Source organism: Pan paniscus, chromosome 9 (assembly GCF_029289425.2).
Source record: "Pan paniscus chromosome 9, NHGRI_mPanPan1-v2.0_pri, whole genome shotgun sequence".
In the NCBI taxonomy this organism is placed as follows: domain Eukaryota; kingdom Metazoa; phylum Chordata; class Mammalia; order Primates; family Hominidae; genus Pan; species Pan paniscus.
The window spans coordinates 116,192,353-116,214,317 of NC_073258.2; the positions used below are offsets into that span (position 1 = coordinate 116,192,353).

General features: G+C 42.3%; 1 protein-coding gene across 10 annotated transcripts in view; it reads right to left on the reverse strand.

Annotated features, from left to right (window-relative positions):
- CADM1 (cell adhesion molecule 1) overlaps positions 1 to 20,696 on the reverse strand; it is a 339,666-nt gene extending 318,970 nt beyond the window's left edge. For 3 of the 10 annotated variants that reach the window (XM_003820097.4, XM_008973527.4, XM_003820095.4), the window contains exon 1: positions 20,396 to 20,690. In XM_003820097.4, the coding sequence (XP_003820145.1) occupies positions 20,396 to 20,519 (124 nt within the window). In that variant the 5' untranslated portion in view covers positions 20,520 to 20,690. Of the gene's footprint in view, positions 1 to 20,395 lie in introns of all 10 variants that reach the window. The other 7 variants (XR_008620267.2, XR_008620266.2, XM_034933751.3 and 4 more) reach the window with 4 other exon arrangements.
- Between the last annotated feature and the right edge of the window lie 1,269 nt (positions 20,697 to 21,965).

Sequence of the window (21,965 nt, forward strand, 5' to 3'; positions counted from 1 at the left end):
GTCACACGTGACTAGTGGTTACTATACTGAACAGCACAGATATGGACTATTTCCATCATCACAAAAGTCCTATTAGACAGCACTGGAGGCATAGCCAGAAAAAGGATGCCAAACTAGCCAGCCCAGGTTCCAGAGCTCTACTGATCAACTGAGCACTTTTTGGTCATCCTACCCATAGGAGACCAGTCATCTCCTAAAGGTAACATGCAAAATGTCCACAAGGATGTGTCCTTTACATAAAGGAGTTAAGAAAATGCAGACTACAACTCAGCATGTTTCCACATTAGGCCTGAGCTACACTCTCTCAACTGTAAATCAAAAGGCTCCCACACATCAATTTCATTCATGACCCCCTACTAACTAATATGGGCTAAGGAACCATGCACAGTCTTTCTGGATGTTGTACAGCATGCTGAAAACCAGGGGGCAAATATTAATCTACCTAAAGAATAGGAGTTGCCATTAAGCTGACCTAGATTCTTCCTGCCATCCGGAAAGTGCTCCCTGTGCTACACTAGGATTTGTTTTTGCTCTCTGGTGGTACTTGTTAAAAGCTGCACATGTCCAGAAAAACAGCTTCCATCTATCCTCCCTCCATGCTTAAGCCTGCCAAAGCTGCCATTGGTCATGTGAAATACAAGGATAGTCGTGAGGTTTATTAAGTTTCTCTGTATCCAACAAATTCAAGTATCTTAATTAAACATTTTAAATAATATGGACAGGCTGAACTGGCTCTTTCTAGTTCCCTATACCATGGTAAAGACACAATTTGGCGTACTGGTATGCTACAGTGAGAAATGGACTCCAATATAAAAACCTGGGCCGGGCGCGGTGGCTCATGCCTGTAATCCCAGCACTTTGGGAGGCCGAGGCGGGCGGATCACAAGGTCAGGAGATTGAGACCATCCTGGCTAACACGGTGAAACCCCATCTCTACTAAAAATACAAAAAATTAGCCGGGCCTGGTGGCAGGCGCCTGTAGTCCCAGCTACTCGGGAGGCTGAGGCAGGAGAATGGCGTGGAACCAGGAGGCAGAGCTTGCAGTAAGCTGAGATTATGCCACTGCACTCCAGCCTGGGCAACAGAGCGAGATTCTGACTCAAAAAAAAAAAAGAAAAAACAACCTGGAATCTGGTTCTGGTGTTGCCATATCCTAGCTTTGTGACTGGCTAAATCTCTAAGTCGAATCCATTTGCTTAAATAACCTCTTCCCCAGAGTTCATTCACTTTCAAGACAATACACTCACCTTCAATGACTCTTCTGCACCTTTGTTAACAGGCTTTCACCCCACACCAATCCTGCCCATCTTCCACCTGGTACTGACTCCCTCCTTCTTCCACAACTTTAACTTCCAGTCCTCTGACTAGTCCTTTCTGGCATTCATCACAGGCTCTTTATCTTGTTACCAACACACCTTCCTTAAGATTCAACCTCTCTGCAGCACCCCTTAAGGATCTCTCATACACTTCTGCCTGTCTTCAGCACCTAATACAATGATTGGCACACACTGGGCCTTTGAATAAATGTGTATTAAACAAGTAACTAAATAAAAGCATAATGTAAAACTTTTGCTATCATCTTGATATGGTTTGGCTGTGTCCCCACCCAAATCTCATCTTGAATTGTAGCTCCCGTAATTCCCAAGTGTTGTGGGAGGGACCCAGTGGGAGACAATTGAATCATGGGGGCGGTTTCCCCCATACTGTTTGCTTGTCAGTGAATAAGTCTCACAAAATCTGGTGGTTTATAAGGGGAAACCCCTTTAACTTGGCTCTCATTCTGTCTCTTCTCTGCTGCAATGTAAGATGTGCCTTTTGTCTTCTGCCATGATTGTGAGGCCTCCCCAGTCACATGGAACTGTGAGTCCATTAAACCTCTTTTTCTTTATATAAACTACCCAGTCTCGGGTATGTCTTTACCAGCAGTGTGAGAACACTAAGACACATCTCTTTGCAGATGACTTTTAAATCTGTATCTGCAGCGCTGCTCTCAACCTTTCTACTAAACTCTTATTTCAAACTGCTTTCTAAACATTTCTACCTGAATGTTCCAGTGATAACTCAAGTTTAACATATCCAAAACCAAGTTCATTGCATTCCCTTACTAAACCCACACATAACATTTACATTTTTGTTCATTAGAGTAGTCATTCTCCTAGTCATTCAAGTCCAAAATCAAAGCACACCTTCTTCATTTCTATTATTTGTTTTCCCTCAATCCCCATTCTCTAGTCAGCCATCAATGGAGGCTCCATTCTACCTCCTATTCTTCCTTCACTGCCCTAATTCAAGTTTTTGTTGTCTTACTTGAACTGTTATACCCCTAACCAATCTCTCCATTTCTAATGGAAGATCCTTTCAATTTCTAATCATTGTAGGACTCATGAACCTCTCAACTTCTTATCATTGCAGGATTCATATTCCTAAAAAACCAACCTGATGTTACTTCACTGTTCAAAAAATTTAAGACTCCCCAATGACCTCTTGAATTTATTTATTTGTTTATGTATTTATTTTTTGAGACAGGGTCTCACTCTGTTGCCCAGGCTGGAGTGCAGTGGTGCAATCACAGCTCATTATAGCCCCCACCTCCCAGGTTCAAGCAATCCTCCCACCTCAGCTTCCCAAGTAGCTAGGACTACAGTTGTACACCACCGGGCAATTTTTTTATTTCTTGTAGAGACGGGGTCTCACTATGTTGCCCAGGCTGGTCTCAAGCTCCTGGGCTCAAGCAATCCTCCCACCTAGGCCTCCCCAAATGCTGGGATTATAGGCATAAGCCATAGTGCCTGGCCCTGAATTTAATTTAAACCTGACATTCAAAGTTTTTCCACAGTCTGGCCCCAAACTATCTGTTGCTAATCCCATCTCTCACTAGCCATTTTAGTTTTACTACCTGTAAGCCTTTATTCACATGGTTCTCCTCAACATGGAATGCCTTTCCTTCTCACCTCTTTCTCAATAGCAGTCCTTCCCATATTTTCGAGACTTTGTTTAAATGGAAAGCCTTCTAGGCATCCCCACTCCAGGCTAGCTCCCTCCTTTATATCCCTCTAATGGAAAGATAGAGGTGCCCGTGATCTGAAATCTCAGCTCCTGAACCAGTTCTCTGCTGTGGCCACAGCCCCACCTTCCAGAACCCCAAGGAGAATATGAAGAGAGGAAAGGTCAGGCAAATAAGTATTCTTTGTTACTGCGTATGGCTTTGGTCTTAGCCCTGATGTGCTCTCCCAGTAAACCAGGCTTCATTTGCTCCAGCCTTGTTGTTTGGAAATTGAAAGATTCATTAAGTCCAGTGGTTTTTAAACCATTTTTTAAAAAAAAAACACTTTTTTCAAAGAGAATCTTATGGGGGAGATCCAATGTATGAACATGGAGTTTCTCTTGTTGAAATGGTAGAGTGCTTTGGGAACTAGCACCAGATAAACGTTATCAAATGAATTTAACTTCGATCAGTTATTCCATTATAAGTACATTATATATTCATCTTTTTAAAAAATTTATCTTTTTCTTGCTCTTTTAGTTCATGAAAAGTTCAGGTCAAAATCTTGAAGGTGATGACCTCATTTAAAAAATCCTAAAACCTTGAAAAATATTCTATTAAAACATAACTCTATGCACTCACCTTATGAAACAAGGATAAAGAGATGTAATCACAGGTAAATTAATATGAAAATGGGAGATCATTTTCAGTTAAAAAAGGTGAAAAAAATTCTGCTACTATCTTAGTCTGAAATTCTAACTTTCTAGATCTGATTCATGCTGTTGCATGAATGGAATATAATGCTTGAGGAATAATAATTCAAAAGGAAAAGAAAACTGAACAGTGGTTAAAGAATCATCAACTTGTTTTCATGCAAATGACCAGAATAATGAAATAAGCAATCCTGCCGACAGGACCTACATGTAATTGTTTTTAAATAGGATGCTTGAAGCATTAGCCACCTAATTCTAGAAGAAATTGATTCATCTTTTCTTCTTCTTGGATAATACCAATCATATACTATACATTAAGACACTGACAAAAATTTGTATTTCAAAGATACAATTTTTCTTGAACATTGCCATCAAATCATTATTTACTTGACAGTAGGTCATGCTGAAAAAGATATATCTGCTGAGAGTTATGATGGAAAGAAAGGTTAATGCCTCTAACTTAAAAGGTCCTTTAAAAGGCAATCCCTGAAAAAAAAATAATCTACCAAGAAAAAGAATATGGCACTTGGTAGAAATCAAGGAAGACATAGCGTTCCTCTCAAAACTTCAACTAATTGCAATAATCCACTCACAATGCCTAAAACATGCAAGCTGTGTAACCTAAGACAATATAGAGCTATGTAGCTATAAGGCAAGCATCAATAAAATACTAAGATTCTCCATAATTCAAAGCATTTAAAGTACCAAACACAGACTAGGCTGGATGCAAGCCTTAGGCAGGGAAAAGGGAAGTCTAAATGGATGGATGTGACTATGAAGGGAACACTTTAGAACTAAGCCATACAAAAACAAGTTATGAGAGGCCCTCCTCCCCCTCCCAATAATGTCAGGAAGTTAGAGTTATTGAGTAGGCATCACTTATGACAGTGAGAAAAAGGGCTTGCCACCCCCTCCTCTCAAAAACTCCTTCACAAGGTCACAGATACATCAGTGTTACAAATGCATTTAAAAAATATTACAGCAATAAACTCTGGTTAGAGTGGTTCCACCTCTATATTCACAGGAAAGAACAAACTCCAAACTTCTCCTAAATTAAAAGGTAATGTTAGCAAACACATACTCTCTCTTCCTACACATGAAATCTCTCCCCTCTTCTACACAAGACCAAAAGGAAACCTACTTTCTGTTTAAAGCTAGATCAGTTGTAGGCAATTAGCTTTATAAGCTTAACTTTGCCAGTCCTATTTCACAGACTGTATAGTCACACAAATAGTGGAAGCATCGCCACAAAACAGACTGCCTTACCCATGTCATTTTTTTAAACACAGCAAAAAGCCATTTCTCAGGTTTGATCCGATTACTGTGATCTATTTTTTGATCCTGTAGCCACTGACTCCAGATACATCTTTATTACTGTAGAAGGAAAACTGTTACCCTGAGGTTTAAATTTCCGTATGTTCACCATGCCTCTTCTAAGAATATATATATCTCAGTTTTAAGACAAGCCTCTCATGAAAGCTGAGGTGAAGAGGAACAGATGACCTCAGAGATAAGTTTCTTGGTTTGTTGCTTCAACTCTAAAGTGACGATATAGCCTCAGCAATGACTCAAAGTCTAGGTATCCCAGGACTGTGAAGTGATTAAATAAATGGAAAGAGATTCTCTTATCTGGACTGCTAGACTAAATCTCTCTAATGATTGCCCAACAACCAAGTATGAACAACCACACTAGAAGTCACTCCTTCAAGATACAAAAGTCAGGCACGTTGATAGCTCTTCATTCATCATGGGAGAACAAACAACTTCAACTAAGAAGTATAGCCCTAAAAAAGCTGATAATAAGACCACCACTAAATTAAATTCATAGACACTAAGGCCTTTGCATATTCTGTATCCCAACGACCAGTATTTATAAGAAATGAAAAGGATAGGATATATACATATTAGAAATCAAATTGTGTAAAAAATGTTAAATGTCATGAAATGGTTAGAGAAGTTGTAACAGAAGTTGAAAGGAAAACATATTCAAGCTGAGAAATTATGTAAGACTTAAAAACACTGGACTTCGGTCTTTACATATACATGGGATTTAAATATGCCTACGTGGAAGGTATGAGGATAGGACATGTCTATTGGTGGAAACAAGTTGGACGAAATGTGTAGCGGGCATATAGAAGAGACTCAGGCCATTCAGAGAAGTCTGTTTGATAGGAAGGAGGAAGATTAGTTAGCAGTAGCCCTTAGGGAAGTACAGAAGAAGGGTTCAAAGAAAAGATACCTAACCAGCCTGAGTAATCATGGAAGTTTCCTTTCAGAATGCAGTGCTTGAGGTGAATCTTGAGAGAGATGTAGGAACTAGCCATATACACTAAGGTGCTTCAGGTAGAGGAGGTAGCATATAAAAAGCAGAGAGGCATGGGAGAGCGTGGTGCATCCAGGACACATTTACTCTGGTAGTCCTAAAGCAAAAACAATGGTGTGGAGAGCCGGCGAGGCCAAGCATGAAGGACACTGCAGGACACACTGAAAGAGGGTAAGCCTCACCTTTAGGGTGCCAAGAAAAACATTTAAAGTTTTGAGCAAGAAAGTGACATCTAAGGTGTATTTTAGGAAGATTCCTCTAGAATCAGTGTTAAGGATGCATTACAAGGAATGAGGCTAGCAGTAAATGAAACAATTAAGGGGCTGTTATACCATTGTAAGTCTACTTTCCTCATCTGTAAAATGAAGACAGGCAGGACCTACAGCTAATATAGGGGGAGATGATAACAAAGGAGGGAATTCTCTATGAGGACTCCCAGGTTTATTTAACTCATTGGATGGATGGTGGTACCCTGCATCAGTATAGGAAACATGGAATAGAGGGAGATGTGGGAAGAACAGATTTGATTTTTTTTTTTTTTTTTTTTTGAGACAGAGTCTTGCTCTGTCGCCCAGGCTGGAATGCAGGGCTGCGATCTCAGCTCACTGCAAGCTCCGCCTCCCAAGTTCAAGCAATTCGCCTGCCTCAGCCACCCGAGTAGCTGGGACTACAGGCGCCCACCACCACGCCTGGCTAATTTTTGTATTTTTCAGTAGAGACAGGGTTTCACCATATTGGCCAGGCCAATCTCGAACTCCTGACCTTGTGATCCGCCCACCTGGGCCTCCCAAAGTGCTGGGATTACAGGCGAGAGCCACCATGCCCGGCCAGAACAGATGTGAAGTTCAGTTTCAGACGTCTTGAATTTTAGGAAAATGCAGTTAAGTGTTTAAAACTATGGGTTTTGAACATAGATATAGTTCAGATCCTGGTTCTGATACTTACCGTTTGTGTTTCTTGGACAAGGGACCTATTACTGTCCTCTCCTCTTCCTCTTCTGTAAAATGGGGCAACAGTGGTAACTATAGGGTGACAGTGAGGATTAAATGAGATCATGAATACAGACACTAAATATAACTGCTGTTTTGTCATTCATATTATTTGAGATAACTGGAACATCCGGACTGAGATGTCCAAGAGGCACTTTTAGAACATAGTCTGAGGTTTAAATGCAAAAGACATCTTGGTTGTGCACTTAAAAGTAAATTATACTGCAATTAAAAAAAAAAGTTGGAAGAATTGGGGTTTGAGGCATTTATTTGCCAACTTATTGGATAAGGAGAAGGGTTAAAAAAAGCCGATCAGAAGCAAGGTAAGGCATGGTTATTAAATATCAGAGACACGTTATATTGTATGAAAAGGGCAATCCTTATTTTCTTGCAAGTAACTTGATGAATTAAAAGAAAAAAAAGGCCGGGCGCAGTGGCTCATGCCTGTAATCCCAGCACTTTGAGAGGCTGAGGCAGGCAGATCATCAGGTCAGGAGATCGAGACCATCCTGGCTAACACGGTGAAACCCTGTCTCTACTAAAAATACAAAAAATTAGCCCGGCAAGGTGGTGGGTGCCTGCAGTCCCACCTACTCGGGAGGCTGAGGCAGGAGAATGGCGTGAACCTGGCGGCGGCGAGCCTGCAGTGAGCCAAGATTGCACCACTGCACTCCAGCCTGGGCAACAGAGCAAGACTCCATCTCAAAAAAAAAAGAAAACAAAATGAATTCCTTCCACTATCCAAGTAAAACTATGAACTTGGAAGGAAGAAATGGGAGAAAAATGAAAATAGTAACTTGGAACCAACCCAAACTTGGAATAAAACTTGGAACCAACCCAAATGTCTATCAATGGTAGACTGGATTAAGAAAATGTGGCACATATATACCATGCGATACCATGCATCCATAAAAAAGGATGAGATCATGTCCTTTGCAGGGACATGGATGAAGCTGGAAACCATCATTTGGAGCAACCTATCACAAAGACAGAAAACCAAACACTGCATGTTCTCACTCATAGGTGGGAATTGAACAATGAGAACACTTGGACACAGGGCAGGGAACATCATACACCTGTAATGGGGTGAGGGGCAGGGGGAGGGATAGCATTAGGAGAAATACCTAATGTAAATGACGAGTTAATGGATGCAGCAAACCAATATGGCACATGTATACCTATGTAACAAACCTGCACGTTGTGCACATGTACCCTAGAACTTAAAGTAAAATAAAAATAAATAATTAAATAAATAAAAACAAAAGGCTTCTAAAGTAAAATACAGCCAAATGAGGAGGAAGGTCATCATAACAAATACGAGAACCTAGGATTTGTCAAATAATACATATTATAGGCAGATATTAACAAAGGCTGTGTGAAAGTTTAAGAGAATAGAACACTACTCATTATATTTTCAAAAGGAAAAATTGAAAGGATATATAAGAAATGTATGAAATTGGCAACTATAGGAAGTTGGGTGGGAATGGGACAAAAAACATAGGGAACGAAATGAGAATGGACAGTTTTGATTTTGAGCCACGTTAATGAGTTATATGTTCAAATTATAAATCAACAATGATAGGAAAGAAATTAAAACAAAATATAAACAGAAATAAATGATCCTAACTGTATACCTATTGATACATAACACACACACAAAAAAACTAATCTGTAAATTTGTGAACATGATACTCATCTACCCTCAGTGGGATCTATTTTAAAGACAAAAAGAGTGGCAAAAAATCCTGCGCTCTACTTGGTAGATTTGTTGTCTACAATGGTCTTGGTGGAGTAATTCCAAAACTATTTTGTACTAAAAAGACGTTGCTGTCACTGGGAAACAGAGTTTTCACCATGGGAGAAAGAAAACACAAATAAGGAATGGGAGATGGAGAGAAAGTACCCTCAGACGTTAGACTGGAATTGAATGTATTAGCATGACATTGTGATTTAAATGAATAAATATTTTTAAAATACACTCACACAGTTGCCCCTTGAACACAGGGCCCCTACCCCCATGCAGCTGAAAATTCACATATAACTTTTTTTTGAGACAAAGGATATTTTATACATATACACAACACACACACACACATCCTTGTTTGCTCACTGAAAAGTTTAGAAACAATGACAAGTCAGTAGCAATGAGCACAATTCTTAGATGTGTCCGCTGTCTAAATATCATTCTTTGACTAAAAGGAATCAGGATTCCTTGGAGAAATAACTGATTCCAGGCATGGGGGCAGGGAAAATACAATGTAAACATAGATATCTTCTTGTGACATGAAATACAAAAGAGCTTAAAAATTAATGAGAATATATTAAAAGGATACAGGAGCCACTCTGAAGGGTTCCCACTGGCCAAATCTGATGGTAATGAAACACACCATACTGAACCCATTGTAATTTTCTAAAAAAAAAAAAAAAAAAGAGGGGGGAAGAGTAGGGAAGGCAAGCTCTTCTTTATTCAGAAATGCCTCTACCCAAGTAGAGGAATTACAGAATTAGAAAATCACAGTTTTATAACCACGGACATAATATTTGATTCAGACAAGGTTTACCAATGCTGCTCAATCCATTAAGTAAAGGGCCATTAGAGAACAAGATTTTCAGGCTCAAAACTAAAGAAGACAGAGGGCTCTTCACAACGAAGTTTGCTCACAAGATATGTATACACAAGGTTACTTATTAATTATAAAGGGACAAAAATGGAGAACTCTACAAATTCACCTACACTCAGTAACTAAATTTATATCTTGAACCAAGGATCAAGCTAGTAATAGGGCAAACTGATATTATGTCTCTCTTGAGGCAGTGTTACAAGGAAGTTGGCAGTATCAGCTATGCAGGGTTCTTGCAAAAGATGTTTAATCTGAACTGAACCATGAGGAAATGATCAAACAATTTGTAGAACTGCAGAACATTCTACAAAAGAGCAGGTGGATTCATCAAAATGTCAATGCCATAAAAGATACCCCTTAAAAACTCCTTAAAGAAAAAACAGGTGGCAAGCAGGGTAATGGTTCTAGATTAAAAGAGACTAGAGACCATATCCAATGTGTGATCTCTGATAGATTCTGCAGCAGAGAGAACAAAGTAACTGGGGAAATATGAACATAGACTATATAATTTCAGTGTAATAATGGTATTGCGTGTGCCCAGGAAAATGTCTTTATTCTTAGGCGCTACATGCTGAAGTATTCATGATGCAATGTGCTTTCATGTGGCTTAGGGAAGAAAAAAGATGAGTATGTGTGTATACATTATTGAGAGAGAGAGAGAAAGCAAATGGGGAAAATGTTAACAGTTGATGGATCTAGGTAAAGTAAATACAAGTATTCATTGTATTCTTCTTTCAAGTTGCCTGTGGTTTTGAAATTTTTTGAAATAAAAGTTGAGGGAAAAATAGACTAGAACCTTCTGAAAGACAAAGATGAACCTAACACAGTGTCTGGTATAAAAGCAGATACTCAATTTTAAAGTCATTTTTAAATGCCCATTTTTCTACCAAATGTCTTATGGGTTAGCTACAGAAACACCATTTCTTTATTAAACATAGTATATAAAATATAAAAAACTGCATGAAACAATAATGTCCTTTCTGTATTAGAAGACCCAGAAATTAGAGATTATAAACATTGTCAGTTTCCCCAAGATTACAAGATGATTCCATTCACTTATCAAAAAACATTCAACTCCAGTTAGGATCTTGCTGTCACGGTGTTCTTCAGTTTCACCTTAGAGATGACTGAGTACATCCTGAATTAATCCTTTTTACATAGTATTTTCTTTTTCAGTATTCCCTAATGTGGAAGACTTACAAAAGTTATTATTATTAGCAGTAGCCAGAGAAATAACCCCCACCACTAGGTATTGCTGTTTTAATAAAAGTGATTGATAAATAGAGATAGGTAAATAGGCAGAAAACACTTCCTACTTAAGAGTGTTCATATATATTATTTTATTTTTGCCATCTTGTAAAGTAAGCAGTCTGATTAAAGCACTGGGTTTTACTATCCTGTAACCTTAACTGGGTATTCCACTTGCCAACCTGGCCCAGAGATGGAGAGATTTGCTTCAGGAAAGGGAAATAAACAGCAACTAACAATTATGTGATTACTAACAAAACTAAAGAAGACAGAGAGCTCTTCACAATGAAGTTTGCTCACAAGATATGTACGCACAAGGAAAAGTGAAATTCAGTGTATTTAAGCTAATCTCTACTTGAATCTTTTAAAAGATAAAACCATTTGAGCAGTAATTTAGTACTAAATTAACTTGGTTTTTTTCTCCCTATCTTTGAAGTTTTCATTGTTTAAATAAGGGTTTCTGCAAGAAAAATGAAGCGATGCTCCTTTTTTATTCAAAAGAAGAAATCAAGGGGATGACTTGTAACATCCAGGAGGCTGGATTTATACAGCCATATTCAGCAAAGAGCCAAATAAATATATACCACATAACCCATTCCCCAAAACTGTCCCAAAATACTTCAAGATAATCAACTTTTAAAATCACTGTATTATCATGCCGCATAGCCTTTTTCTACTAGCAAGAACTGAACTCTGAAGGGAAGGGTGTCAGGCAAGGAAAAAACGAAGGAAGAACTCTGGCAGATATTGCTCCCAGATAAAGGCTTTGAAAAGATCCTTACGATAACAAATTTAGCAGGTAGACTGAGAAAGAAAGGTTTCATTTTTTTGTTTCTTGAGCCAGTGATAATCCACCCTCTATGTTATCTACCAAAATGCAAAATGTAACTAAATTCCTAGACCTGTCCCGATGCTGGCCTGGCAGTGACTGATGGCGGTAACTTCATTTAGCCAGGCAGCTCTGCTCCCAAAGTCAAACGTGTTGAAAACACTAGCTAATAAAGGCCTGGGTTTTAAAGCACTTCCCTTCCATCTCTCTGGGTAGATTTTTTAGGATTTATTTTATTTTATTTATTATTTTCTGGTAACTAGGTAACTACATGCACCAGACACAAGCACCAAATACTCCTCTAAGGTGGTGGTATCTCTTGGATCATCTTCAGAGGAGCCAATCTCATTCACCCCAAGTCAGCAGTTCCACATGAGGCCCTCTGACTGTGACCCTTAAAAAGTCTTCCTACTTCTAAAGGACTTCACTTTTTGTCTGAAAGTCTTACTTTGACAGCTTGTAATTTGTTTAGTCAATTACACCACTTTCATGCTGTAGTAAATCCCCATATTCAAATACAAACTACCAAATGGAGACAATACATTTTCATGAATGTATTGTTTTAAATTTTCACGAAAATCATGGCCATAATATCAACACAGTTTGGCTTAGCATCAAGAAACATAATCATGTATAAACCTGTGAAGTCAAGAAAGAAATGTGTGGGTTGAGGTACCTTTTAGGTAAGTATGTGTTAGTTAAAATGAAAGATGTAAAAGGAAGGTGTTTATTCTCAATGTAGGCAAAGAGAAATCAGCCATCCTACACCTACAAACCAAGACAGACAGTTAAGGGAAAAAAGATAAAGAGAGTATTTTATGCAAAGTTAACCAGCTGAAGGCTGATAGGCAGAACCACTTTCTTCCTCAGTTTCACTGGAGAATCATCAGTCTTCCAGTCCCATCAGGATTAAGCTGAAAAGTAATAAGAAATGAGGGCAATTAGAGAGGGAGTGGGAGAGCAATTGAGGAAGAACAACCTAAAGACAAAACAGTGTGGAGTTTGAATCTGATGCAAGAAGTAAGAATTTGAGATTAGGTTTCTGAACGGGAAATGTTATGATCCTGTCCTGAAAAGAATTAGAATTGCAGTAGCTAGCAGAGGACTAGAGTAGGGGGAACTGGCTAGGAGCCTCCTGTTAGCAAAACACAGTTTGGAGAGGGCACTGATGTTTCCAGAGAATGTCACTTAGAAACAATCAGCCCCATTTTATTTCAGTGCAAGCAGGAAAGCTAAGGAGGGGAAAAAAGACTCCAAATTTAGGGGCCTTGGAGACCAGGATGTCAATGGTGTCATTGGTAATAATGGAGACTTTGAGAAAAGTTGATACCTACTGCAAAAAGATAAAAGGTTCAAATTTTTTAAACATTAACTTTTAGGTTAATCCCAGCCAAGTGGAGATATGGCACAGACAATGGGAGTCAGGGAACTGGAGAACCCTTTGTTTTCAGGCAGATTCTTCCCACCTCCTCTAGGGACGGCATAACTCAATTCCAACTAGACACTGCAGTCCAGTGCTGGACAGCCAACGAGGAATCAGAGCACCTACCTTCCCAAGGAAGTCTGCCAAGAGCAAGATACTTATTCTAGGCATTTTTAAAAGTCTATGTCACTGGAATATCAACTTCAAACACTGAGTAGCATTTAAATATATATCACAGCACTTTCATTTCAAGCCTATTTAACATTTCTGAAATACCTAGATCAAAATGTTGGGTCAAATGCCTGTATTCCAGTAAAACATCTACTAAAAGAAAAAATTTCTCCCACCTTATCTCCCTTAAGATAATCACCTCATTCAAGACACCTGTCAGTCATAACAGGTTTTTCTCAGTGCTGGGTTTTTCTCAACCTTAACACCAAGTTTCTTTTGAGTAATAATAAAGGCCACACGTCATTTGAGCTGTGCATTTGTATAAATATCTACATCGCCCTTTTTTCTAACCCTAGTTCAAGGCCAACTGCACCAAAGCTTTTGAGAACCAGCACTTGGAAGATCTTCAAAGAGAAACTGCCCATTAACCACAACAGCAGCTGCTGGCTAGAGCCTGCAATTTAAATCTCTGAAAAAGAAACTGTGGCTTCTGAAATTTAAACAAGGAGGTGCCACTTGTAATTACAAACATTCCAGTGGGTTCCTTCCTTCATTGATGGTTTCCAAACTAAGGCTTTTTATTCGATTTTGGTGGTGCTCCCCAAATCGTGAATGTAGGCATTCCTTTGTGCTTTTCTTGTGCCCTGGTCAACTCAGAGGGGGCGGTGCAGGGGGCAGGTTTTCACCTGGCCAGGGCCATTCAGACCCCTCAAAATCATCTCAGGCATAATTCCCTGTTTGTCTGGAAACAAAAAAACCAAATGTTAAATGCTTCAGATTTATAGTCCATATTTAATGAAATTTTTGAGAAAGAGCCTCAAAAAAAAAAAAAAAACCTCACATTTCATGAACCTTGGAAAACGGAACAATTTTCAGAAAAACCAAAGACTTTTAGAAATTAACACTGAAGCATTCCAACATTTCTAGCTGAAATTAAAAATTCACATTTTAAATCAATGGGGCAAATATTAAGAAGTAAAGGTAGTAACCTTTTCTCTCCCCACCATCCTACAAAAATAAGGCCCAAATACTTACAGCCTGATGCATGAGTTTCCCACACCAAAGAAGGCATTTTGTGATCACTTCAGTTACAGAATAGCGGCTGAAATTAGCACTTAGCCAGTTCGAAATGGAAAGAGACATTTTTATTTTAAGCAATATATTCACAAAATGCAAAGGTATTTATACCATGGAGGCCTTTAAAGATAAATATACGAATGAGGTATCTCATAGTCATCAAACTAACATGAGCCTTTCCTACAGAAGTCCTCACATGGACGGTAATCATTATGGGAACAATTGGAAATGGCCAGTCTCGCCAACGGTGCTTTCCAGCGCACGCCACTGTTGAGGGACTAGCTACAATTACTGCATATTTACACAACTGTATTTGCACAACAATAAAACTCATCTTATCCGATCCAAACAAAACCTTGCTCAAAATAAACCAAACCATAGGAGAAGGTCTCCTCAGTAGAAGCAATAATCGTGCTGTAGCTTCTCTGGCCTCTGCCTTTGCTTTCACCAACTGCAACAAGCCTTCATTCTCTCTTCCTCAGTAAAGCTAAGGCAAAAATTCGGTACATCCAGGTGAGAATACTGTGCGTACGGCCAGATAATAATACTGTGATAAGGAGTGGAAAAAGAGGGGCTGTATCTTAGAAATCATTCTAAAAGTAATTATGGAAGAAATGATAGGATGTTCAGGATTTATTTAAAGTAATCTGAGGAAAGGAAGAAGCACAGAGGGGATAGAGCGACCAGGGGTGGATAATTATTGAAACTGGGTGATTTGCATGCATGGTTAAATATGGTATTCTTCCCACTTTGTATACATATTTGAAATTTTCCATAATAAAATGGGAAAAAAGAAAAATCTGATCAATGTAAAAAAAAAGTCATCCTTCGAAAATAAAACTTGTTTTTTCTTTAAAAAACAACAAAAAAATATTCTCAGCTTTTTCTTGGTTTCATGAAAAGAGGCAAGTTCCTGGTAAGAAAATCAAGCTCTGTTCTTGTTCTTAAGAACATTTCCTTTTTTCCTTATATAGAACCAGTTCTACTGCTAATATTAATCCTTGAAAAGACAAATAAAAAACTGTAGAAATCTAAATCTGAGCCTTCAGAAGCCTGGTTTTTGCATATCAGACTTATTCCAATGACACAAATCCAGATTTCTCCCCTATGAAGGTGCTTTGGATGACATTTCTGTTGCGGCTGCCAAATAAATTCCAGAGGTTTCAGGATCATTTGTCAACACCAAAGACAATATTACCAAGAACTGGTCCTTTCTTCCCAGAAGTCACTCCTCTGATCCATGGGTTTATTACCTAGAGCAACAATTAATCTTGCTGCCTTCAAAATACAAAATATTTTTAGCCAAGATAGTGTCTATTCATGATCCATATCTCTGACCAGGCATCCTTGCCAGGAGGCGGAACAGAAGGTCCACTGGCTGGACATCAAGGGACCTGTCCCTATCCAGGATCTGTCGTTAACCTAGCCTTAGTTCAACTGCAGAGTAAGATTCTTCCCTCCCTGGCCTTCGGCTACTTTACTTCAAAATGGGATTTCACCAGATGATTTCTAATATCTTTCCCCTCTCAAAAATTCCATGATTATAAGAATCTCTAATTCCTCAAAAGGTAATATTTTTAAAAACAGCTTTAGTCCCAAAATGTTACATTTTCTATTAAATAATTTTTAATGTGAATATGAATATTGTATGTGGGCAAGTTTTTGTATCCTGTGACTATATATGTAATATAAGTATGTATATGTATGTATTTGTATCAGTACTTATACATACACACAAACACACACACACTGATACCATTAGGTGCTTATATGGGACTAATTGCTTCCAACTCAAAGCAGCAAATTTTCAATTCTGCAACAGATGTCGCTGTGTGATTTCTCCTTTCTGTGCTGGATTTTCAGTTAAAAATGCCCAGCATAATGGTCAGAACTATTCTTCCCAAGAAAAATGTACAGCATTTGAATCCTTTGGATTTATTTTGAATTTTCTTCATCTGCTGGTAAATTTCCATTCAAATTATAGCATTGATTAGTTTGGCCCAATTTAAGAGAATCCCCACATTAAAATGCACCTTTTGCTAAAAACAGACACACACACACACAAAATCATTTCTAAAATGTAAATTCTAAGTGACCAATTAGGCATTAAAATGTCACGTACAGAAATCCCAAGAGAATGAGACAGTTTATATTCATAGCAATCTTATCAATTTTTAAAGCCTAAAAATCATTTAGCAATATAGGCCAAGGAATAATAAAAATTCACTTATGTATGAGACTAAAATGTACCAGGTGTGGGAAAAAGTCACTAAAAACTCCAAGAGCACCATCAATAAGAAAACAATTTTTGGATGCTGGTTTTCACAGCATTTCTTTCCAAATAAATAATAAGGCTAATGTTATAATTGCAAGACATCTTACCAATCTGACATTCACTATCAACCACTTCTTGACACATGTCATAGAAAAGTGACATCTCTTTCCCTTCAACCAATATATCCTCCAACGACATCAACCTCAACAGGTAGCTAGCATTGTCTTCTGTTGAAATTTAGAGCTGGGAGAAAGGATTTCACAATCTCTCTGTGGAGACCCAGGAATCCGTTACCTTCTGGGATTTTAGAGAGTGTGGAGAGAGATGAGCAGGCAGTGAGCCGGGGACCAACTCCGATAAGAATATGAAGTCAGGAAGTGAGAGAGGAAACGAAAGTGTCCTGCCTGTTGGTGTCTTCCCTGTCCCACTCCCCTTTACCAGGAGGGCCATTGGGGAAAACTGGATAAAGCATGTACAACATCCATATGAATAAAGCTCTTTGTTCCAGAGAACTGCCTGCTCTTTTATTCCCCCCCTTTTTCGTATTTGTTCATTTCAAAAGATTGCTCAATGGGTCTCTTGTTCCTCCAAAACGTCCCAGGCAAATAATGCAAGCTTGTCTCGTCACACAAGTCACTAAATGAAGCCTTGTGCGTCTCCAGTGACACACTGTAAATATAAAGTGGCATTAATGAGGGATATTTTATCAAATCTATCACAGACAAGTGCAAGTCCCTCCTGCGGCTATTCAATCTGATGCAGGGAAAGGCAACAATAACAGGGCGGCACTTTTGTAAAGTCTCTATCCCCGGTTTGCAAGCCCCAACAGGCCAAAGCAAGCAAAAGTCAGCCCCCCTCCTTCCCATCACCACCATAAATCCCCCATCCACCAGCCATCTTCTCTAATCCTGAAAATGATAAGAGGGGGGTGATCAGCTACTGGTTCACTCGGGATCGTAAACAACATCATGCATGCACCTTGAACGTAACAGGCGTGATTAACACTGGAGTGAGCTTAAGCAAACCCATTTTTACTGCATTTCATTAACATCCATTTCATCCAAACATCACAGGAGAAATGAGAGGAGATTTTCTGCGGGGGATGGATGGCTTCAGTTACAGGAGAAAACAGAACCAGGACCCACGCACGATGGTCCTAATTCGCTTTCCCAGCAAGGATGTGAACGAAACAAGCCTAATGAAGTCAGATGCACCAACAGGTTTCTTTAACCCTGGGAGCGGGAACTGGAGGCCTCTGAGAAAGCTTAAACAGAACTGAGGAGGAAAAGTCCCTTGGTGCCCACCTGAAATTTACCCCTGGGGTATGGGACCCCGGAATGAGCCAAGACCTCCTCTCAAACTCACCACGAAATATATATATGCATTAAGAGAAAAAAATTAAGAAAGTCATCTCATCCCCTCACTACAAATCAAACCCAATTACTTTCTAATTTGAACACAATCTGATAACCAGCATACAAACAGGGATGTACACAAGAGCAAGAAGCTGCTTCCATGGTAACTGGCAACAGAATTTTCATGTAGCTTTGACATGCACGGTTGAGTTCCAGACCGCTCCTAAGTCAGCATATATCCCTCGCAGGGAAGGCAACTTCTCACCGCGAGATAGTTACAAATATAGTACCGTTGCTACTACCCGGTGCCTTCAATGAGCAGTCTTGACAGGGGAGGCATAATCTAATCCTACTTCTGCTGCCAAGCGTCATTGCACGACTCCCATTTTTAGTCAAAAAGCAATATCCCCGACCACAGCTTTCCACCGCCCCCCGGCTTTTTTTTTTTTTTTTTTTTTTTTTTTTTTTTTTTGCAGCCAATACAAGTCTATTGTTGCCTCTATTATGCGCCAGTTACCGAGCCTTTACTCACGCTCACGTTTAACTGACACTGGCGCTTTTTACAATGCAGCAGCACGAGGGATCTCTTTCAGGAACATTTTATTGAACCCATCCAGTCAGAGGCATCACCTGAAATGAAGTTGTAACCACACCGGCATCGGCTGAACCCAATTATCTCGTAACTCATAAATTAAGAATTCACAGAGGAAAAACACATAAACAACATCCGGAGACAGTGGCATGGAAGAAAAAAACCCTCAGCGCTGGAATTGACGCTGCTGCCAGACGCCCCCCAATAGGTTCCCCACGCCGAGCTCCTTTGCAAGCCTATTTTGGGGGCAAGCAGCCAACCCGGCGTCCCCCAAATCTCAAGCTAGCACCCCTACACATCCCCCGTCTCCTACAGCGTGTCTCCTGCGGTGTTTACATAACTGTGTGTCCTCTAGCGTGTAAACAAAAGGCACAGCCCAAGCGGAGAGGCGCCCCTGAAGCGGCACCGTGGCCCCAACGCTGTGCCCGCCCGGGCCTGGGGCTCCGCAGGTGGGGGCTGAGCTCTCGGCGTCCTCCGCCACTTGTTGCTCCCGGGTCCTGCAGCTCTGGAGCTGCAAGGAGGGGCTTTGCAGGCTCAGAGCCCTGCTGCATCCCCTCCTGCATCGCCGCTCGCACCCCGCGGCCCCGTGCCACTCGGTCCCGGCGCCCGCCTGGAGCCTGCAGCAGGGGCCAGGGGACGCCGCGCGGCTGCCAAGCGCGGCGAGGTGGCGGGAAGGGAGGCTGGGTGCAGCACGGCCGGCCTCTCCTCTGGGGAAGAGCTCCGGCTCCCTTTTGTTAGCAAAAGCAAACACTGCCCTCTTCTTTCCCGACCGCGCCAACGCGCCCGGCACACGGGCAGCCACACATCGGGCTCCAGCCGAGTGCTCGGTGTCTTCAGGGAAGGCACCGGGCGTGCAGAGCCGCCCCTGGGCAAATTCCCAAGACTGCTCTTCACGCAGGGAGCGCGCGGAGTCCCGCAGGGTGCCCGCCTGGCCGCAAAGGCCGCGACGCCCCCTCCGCCACCCTCGGGCCGCCGAAAGAACGGGCAGCCGGGAAATCCCGTGTCCCCACTCGTGGCAGAGGACGCTGTGGGGCGGGCGGGCTGCGGGCTCCCGGCGCCTTCCCGCAGAGGCGGCGACAGCGGCCGCCCCCCCCGCGGGGCCGGGCCGGGGAACTTTCCCCGCCTGGAGCCGGGCCAAAAAGACCCGCAGCAGAGCCGAGGGGGCGGAGGGCTGCGAACGGCCGGAGGGAAACACGAGAGGCGTGCAGTTTGGGGACAGGGGAGAAAGGCAGAGCGCGTTGGGGGAAGGGGCAGGGGAGATCAGACAAGTCTGGGGATGTCCTGGGGACCGGGGAGAAATCACGCCGCGGGCGGCTGGGAGTCAGCCACCAGGAGGCTTCGGGGATGGAGAACTGGGGGGGTCCTCTGGAGAGGTGGGGGCGAATGGGCAGCCCTGGGAGGTGGGAGGACCTGCAAGTTACGGGGAGAACGGCGAGTTTAGAAGGGTCCGGAAGGGTTGAGGTTGTCTTTGAACCATCCCCTTCCCCCATGCTTTACAGCCCCCGGGCCCCCCATTCTCACTCCACTCTGCACCCCGCGCCAAGCCGGGGAGAGAAGGTGTGGGTGCAGCCATCCCTGGGGACTCTCATTCACACTTAGCCGGGCAGGGGAGAAGGGGCTCACAGATCCCCTCAGCCCCTTCCCTCTCAGCCCTGAGTTTCCTCTCCACACTCCCTCCGCTTCGGATTTAGGAAGTGGGGGGAGGTTGTCATGGAAACGTTTCCCCCCCTCTGTGGCTAAGGCTACTGGGGTGCCTTCGGAGATTTAGGGGCCAACCGGTCGGTGCCCACACCTACCTGTGGGGATCAGTGCCGCGGCGGAGAAGAGCAACAGCAGAAGCCGGAGCCGGAGCCCGGGAGGCGCCGCCGCCGCCGCTGCCGCCGCACACTGGGATCCGCTCGGCAGCACTACACTCGCCATGTCGGGCACCTGCCTCAGACTGGCGGCGTTGGCTGCCTCCAGAGCCCGAGCGGACAGCTAATGAGATGCTAATGACATGCGCTGGAGGCGGAGTCCGGGCAGACCAATCACAGCGCCGCGAGCCCAACCCGGCTCTTGGAGGGCCTCGCCCCCTCCCCCACCCCGCCCCCTGGCGCTGGCGTTCGGCGGCGCGCCCGCGCCACCTAGGGGCGGGGCCAAGGGGAGGGGCGTATGCAAATATGTTTATGTTAAAATTCGGTTTTGCTTTCCCCGGATCAAGGAAAAAGTGTTCTCCCGGGCGCCTGGCGTGCAAGGACTCGGGCTCCAGGGGGCGGGTCTAGCTTCTTGTACACCTTTATTAGGAATGTTTATAGCAATCGCTGTATCAGACCGACGACTGGAGAATCTCCCTTAAGAGGGTCCTCTGTCCCGCACACCGAGTGCATCTGGCCTAGCGAACCAGACGTTGCAAATTTCCGTCACTCACCTTGCACCGAAGGAATAGATCTTTGGGAACGGGGGCTGTGCGGGAGTGGAGAGTAAGAAGGCAGGTCCCCGGATTGACAAAACAATCTGGGAGAAGTGCATGCGTGCTTTGCACGTCCGGCGGAGCGGGAGAGCCCGCTCAACAGCCTAGCGGTAGACTCGGGGATAGTTGGAGAAGGCAGCCGTAGAGTCGGGTTCTGAGATTTTCCAGTCGGTCTTTTTGCGGCAGAATCTCGGGAAAGGTAGATCGAGGAGGGTATGCTCAGGCTCCTCCGCTTGTCGAGGGTCTCCTCCCTGGTTTTAATATATAGGTGTGTGTTGAATATATGTGTGAAATATTTGTAATATTAGATATTTAAGATTACACAACAACGGAAAAAATTAGTCAAGGCTTCAGGTGAAGAGCGGGGGTGGTGGGAGTTGGGGAGAGGGAGTGTGGTGAAGGCAGGGTCTGCCGTGTTCCTCCTTCGGGGCTCAAACCCTCTCACTCCTCCTCTGCGCCCCCAGCCCTTCCTAAGGAAGCTGGGGACCAACAGGTGCTCCGAGCTTCCCCTGTCTCTGGGAGAGCCTCTCCTGCTAAAGCGACTTGCATCTCCGGACTCACTCTCCCTCCCCGAAATTCTCTTTGCTTTCTTTTCAGCCAGGCAGCCGGCTCTCTTGTTTGTCTGCTTTTTAATTACTTATTTTCTTCCCCTCTAGAAGATCGTGTGCGCTCTGACCCTCTGTTGCTCAAGCATCAAATTGAAGGACGAGCCATATTAAGTGTAAAGGTTTATAATAATTTAAGTATTCATAGAATGCAGAACAATAAGATGTAGGAAATACAATTTGCATAATAAATATCAATATCACAACAGCTAAAACAAACCATGACAAATTATCTGTGGCTAAATGACCAAGAGATTACTGAATGTAAATTGCTAAGTCTGAGCTATAGTCTAGAAGAGCTGCACCAAATGA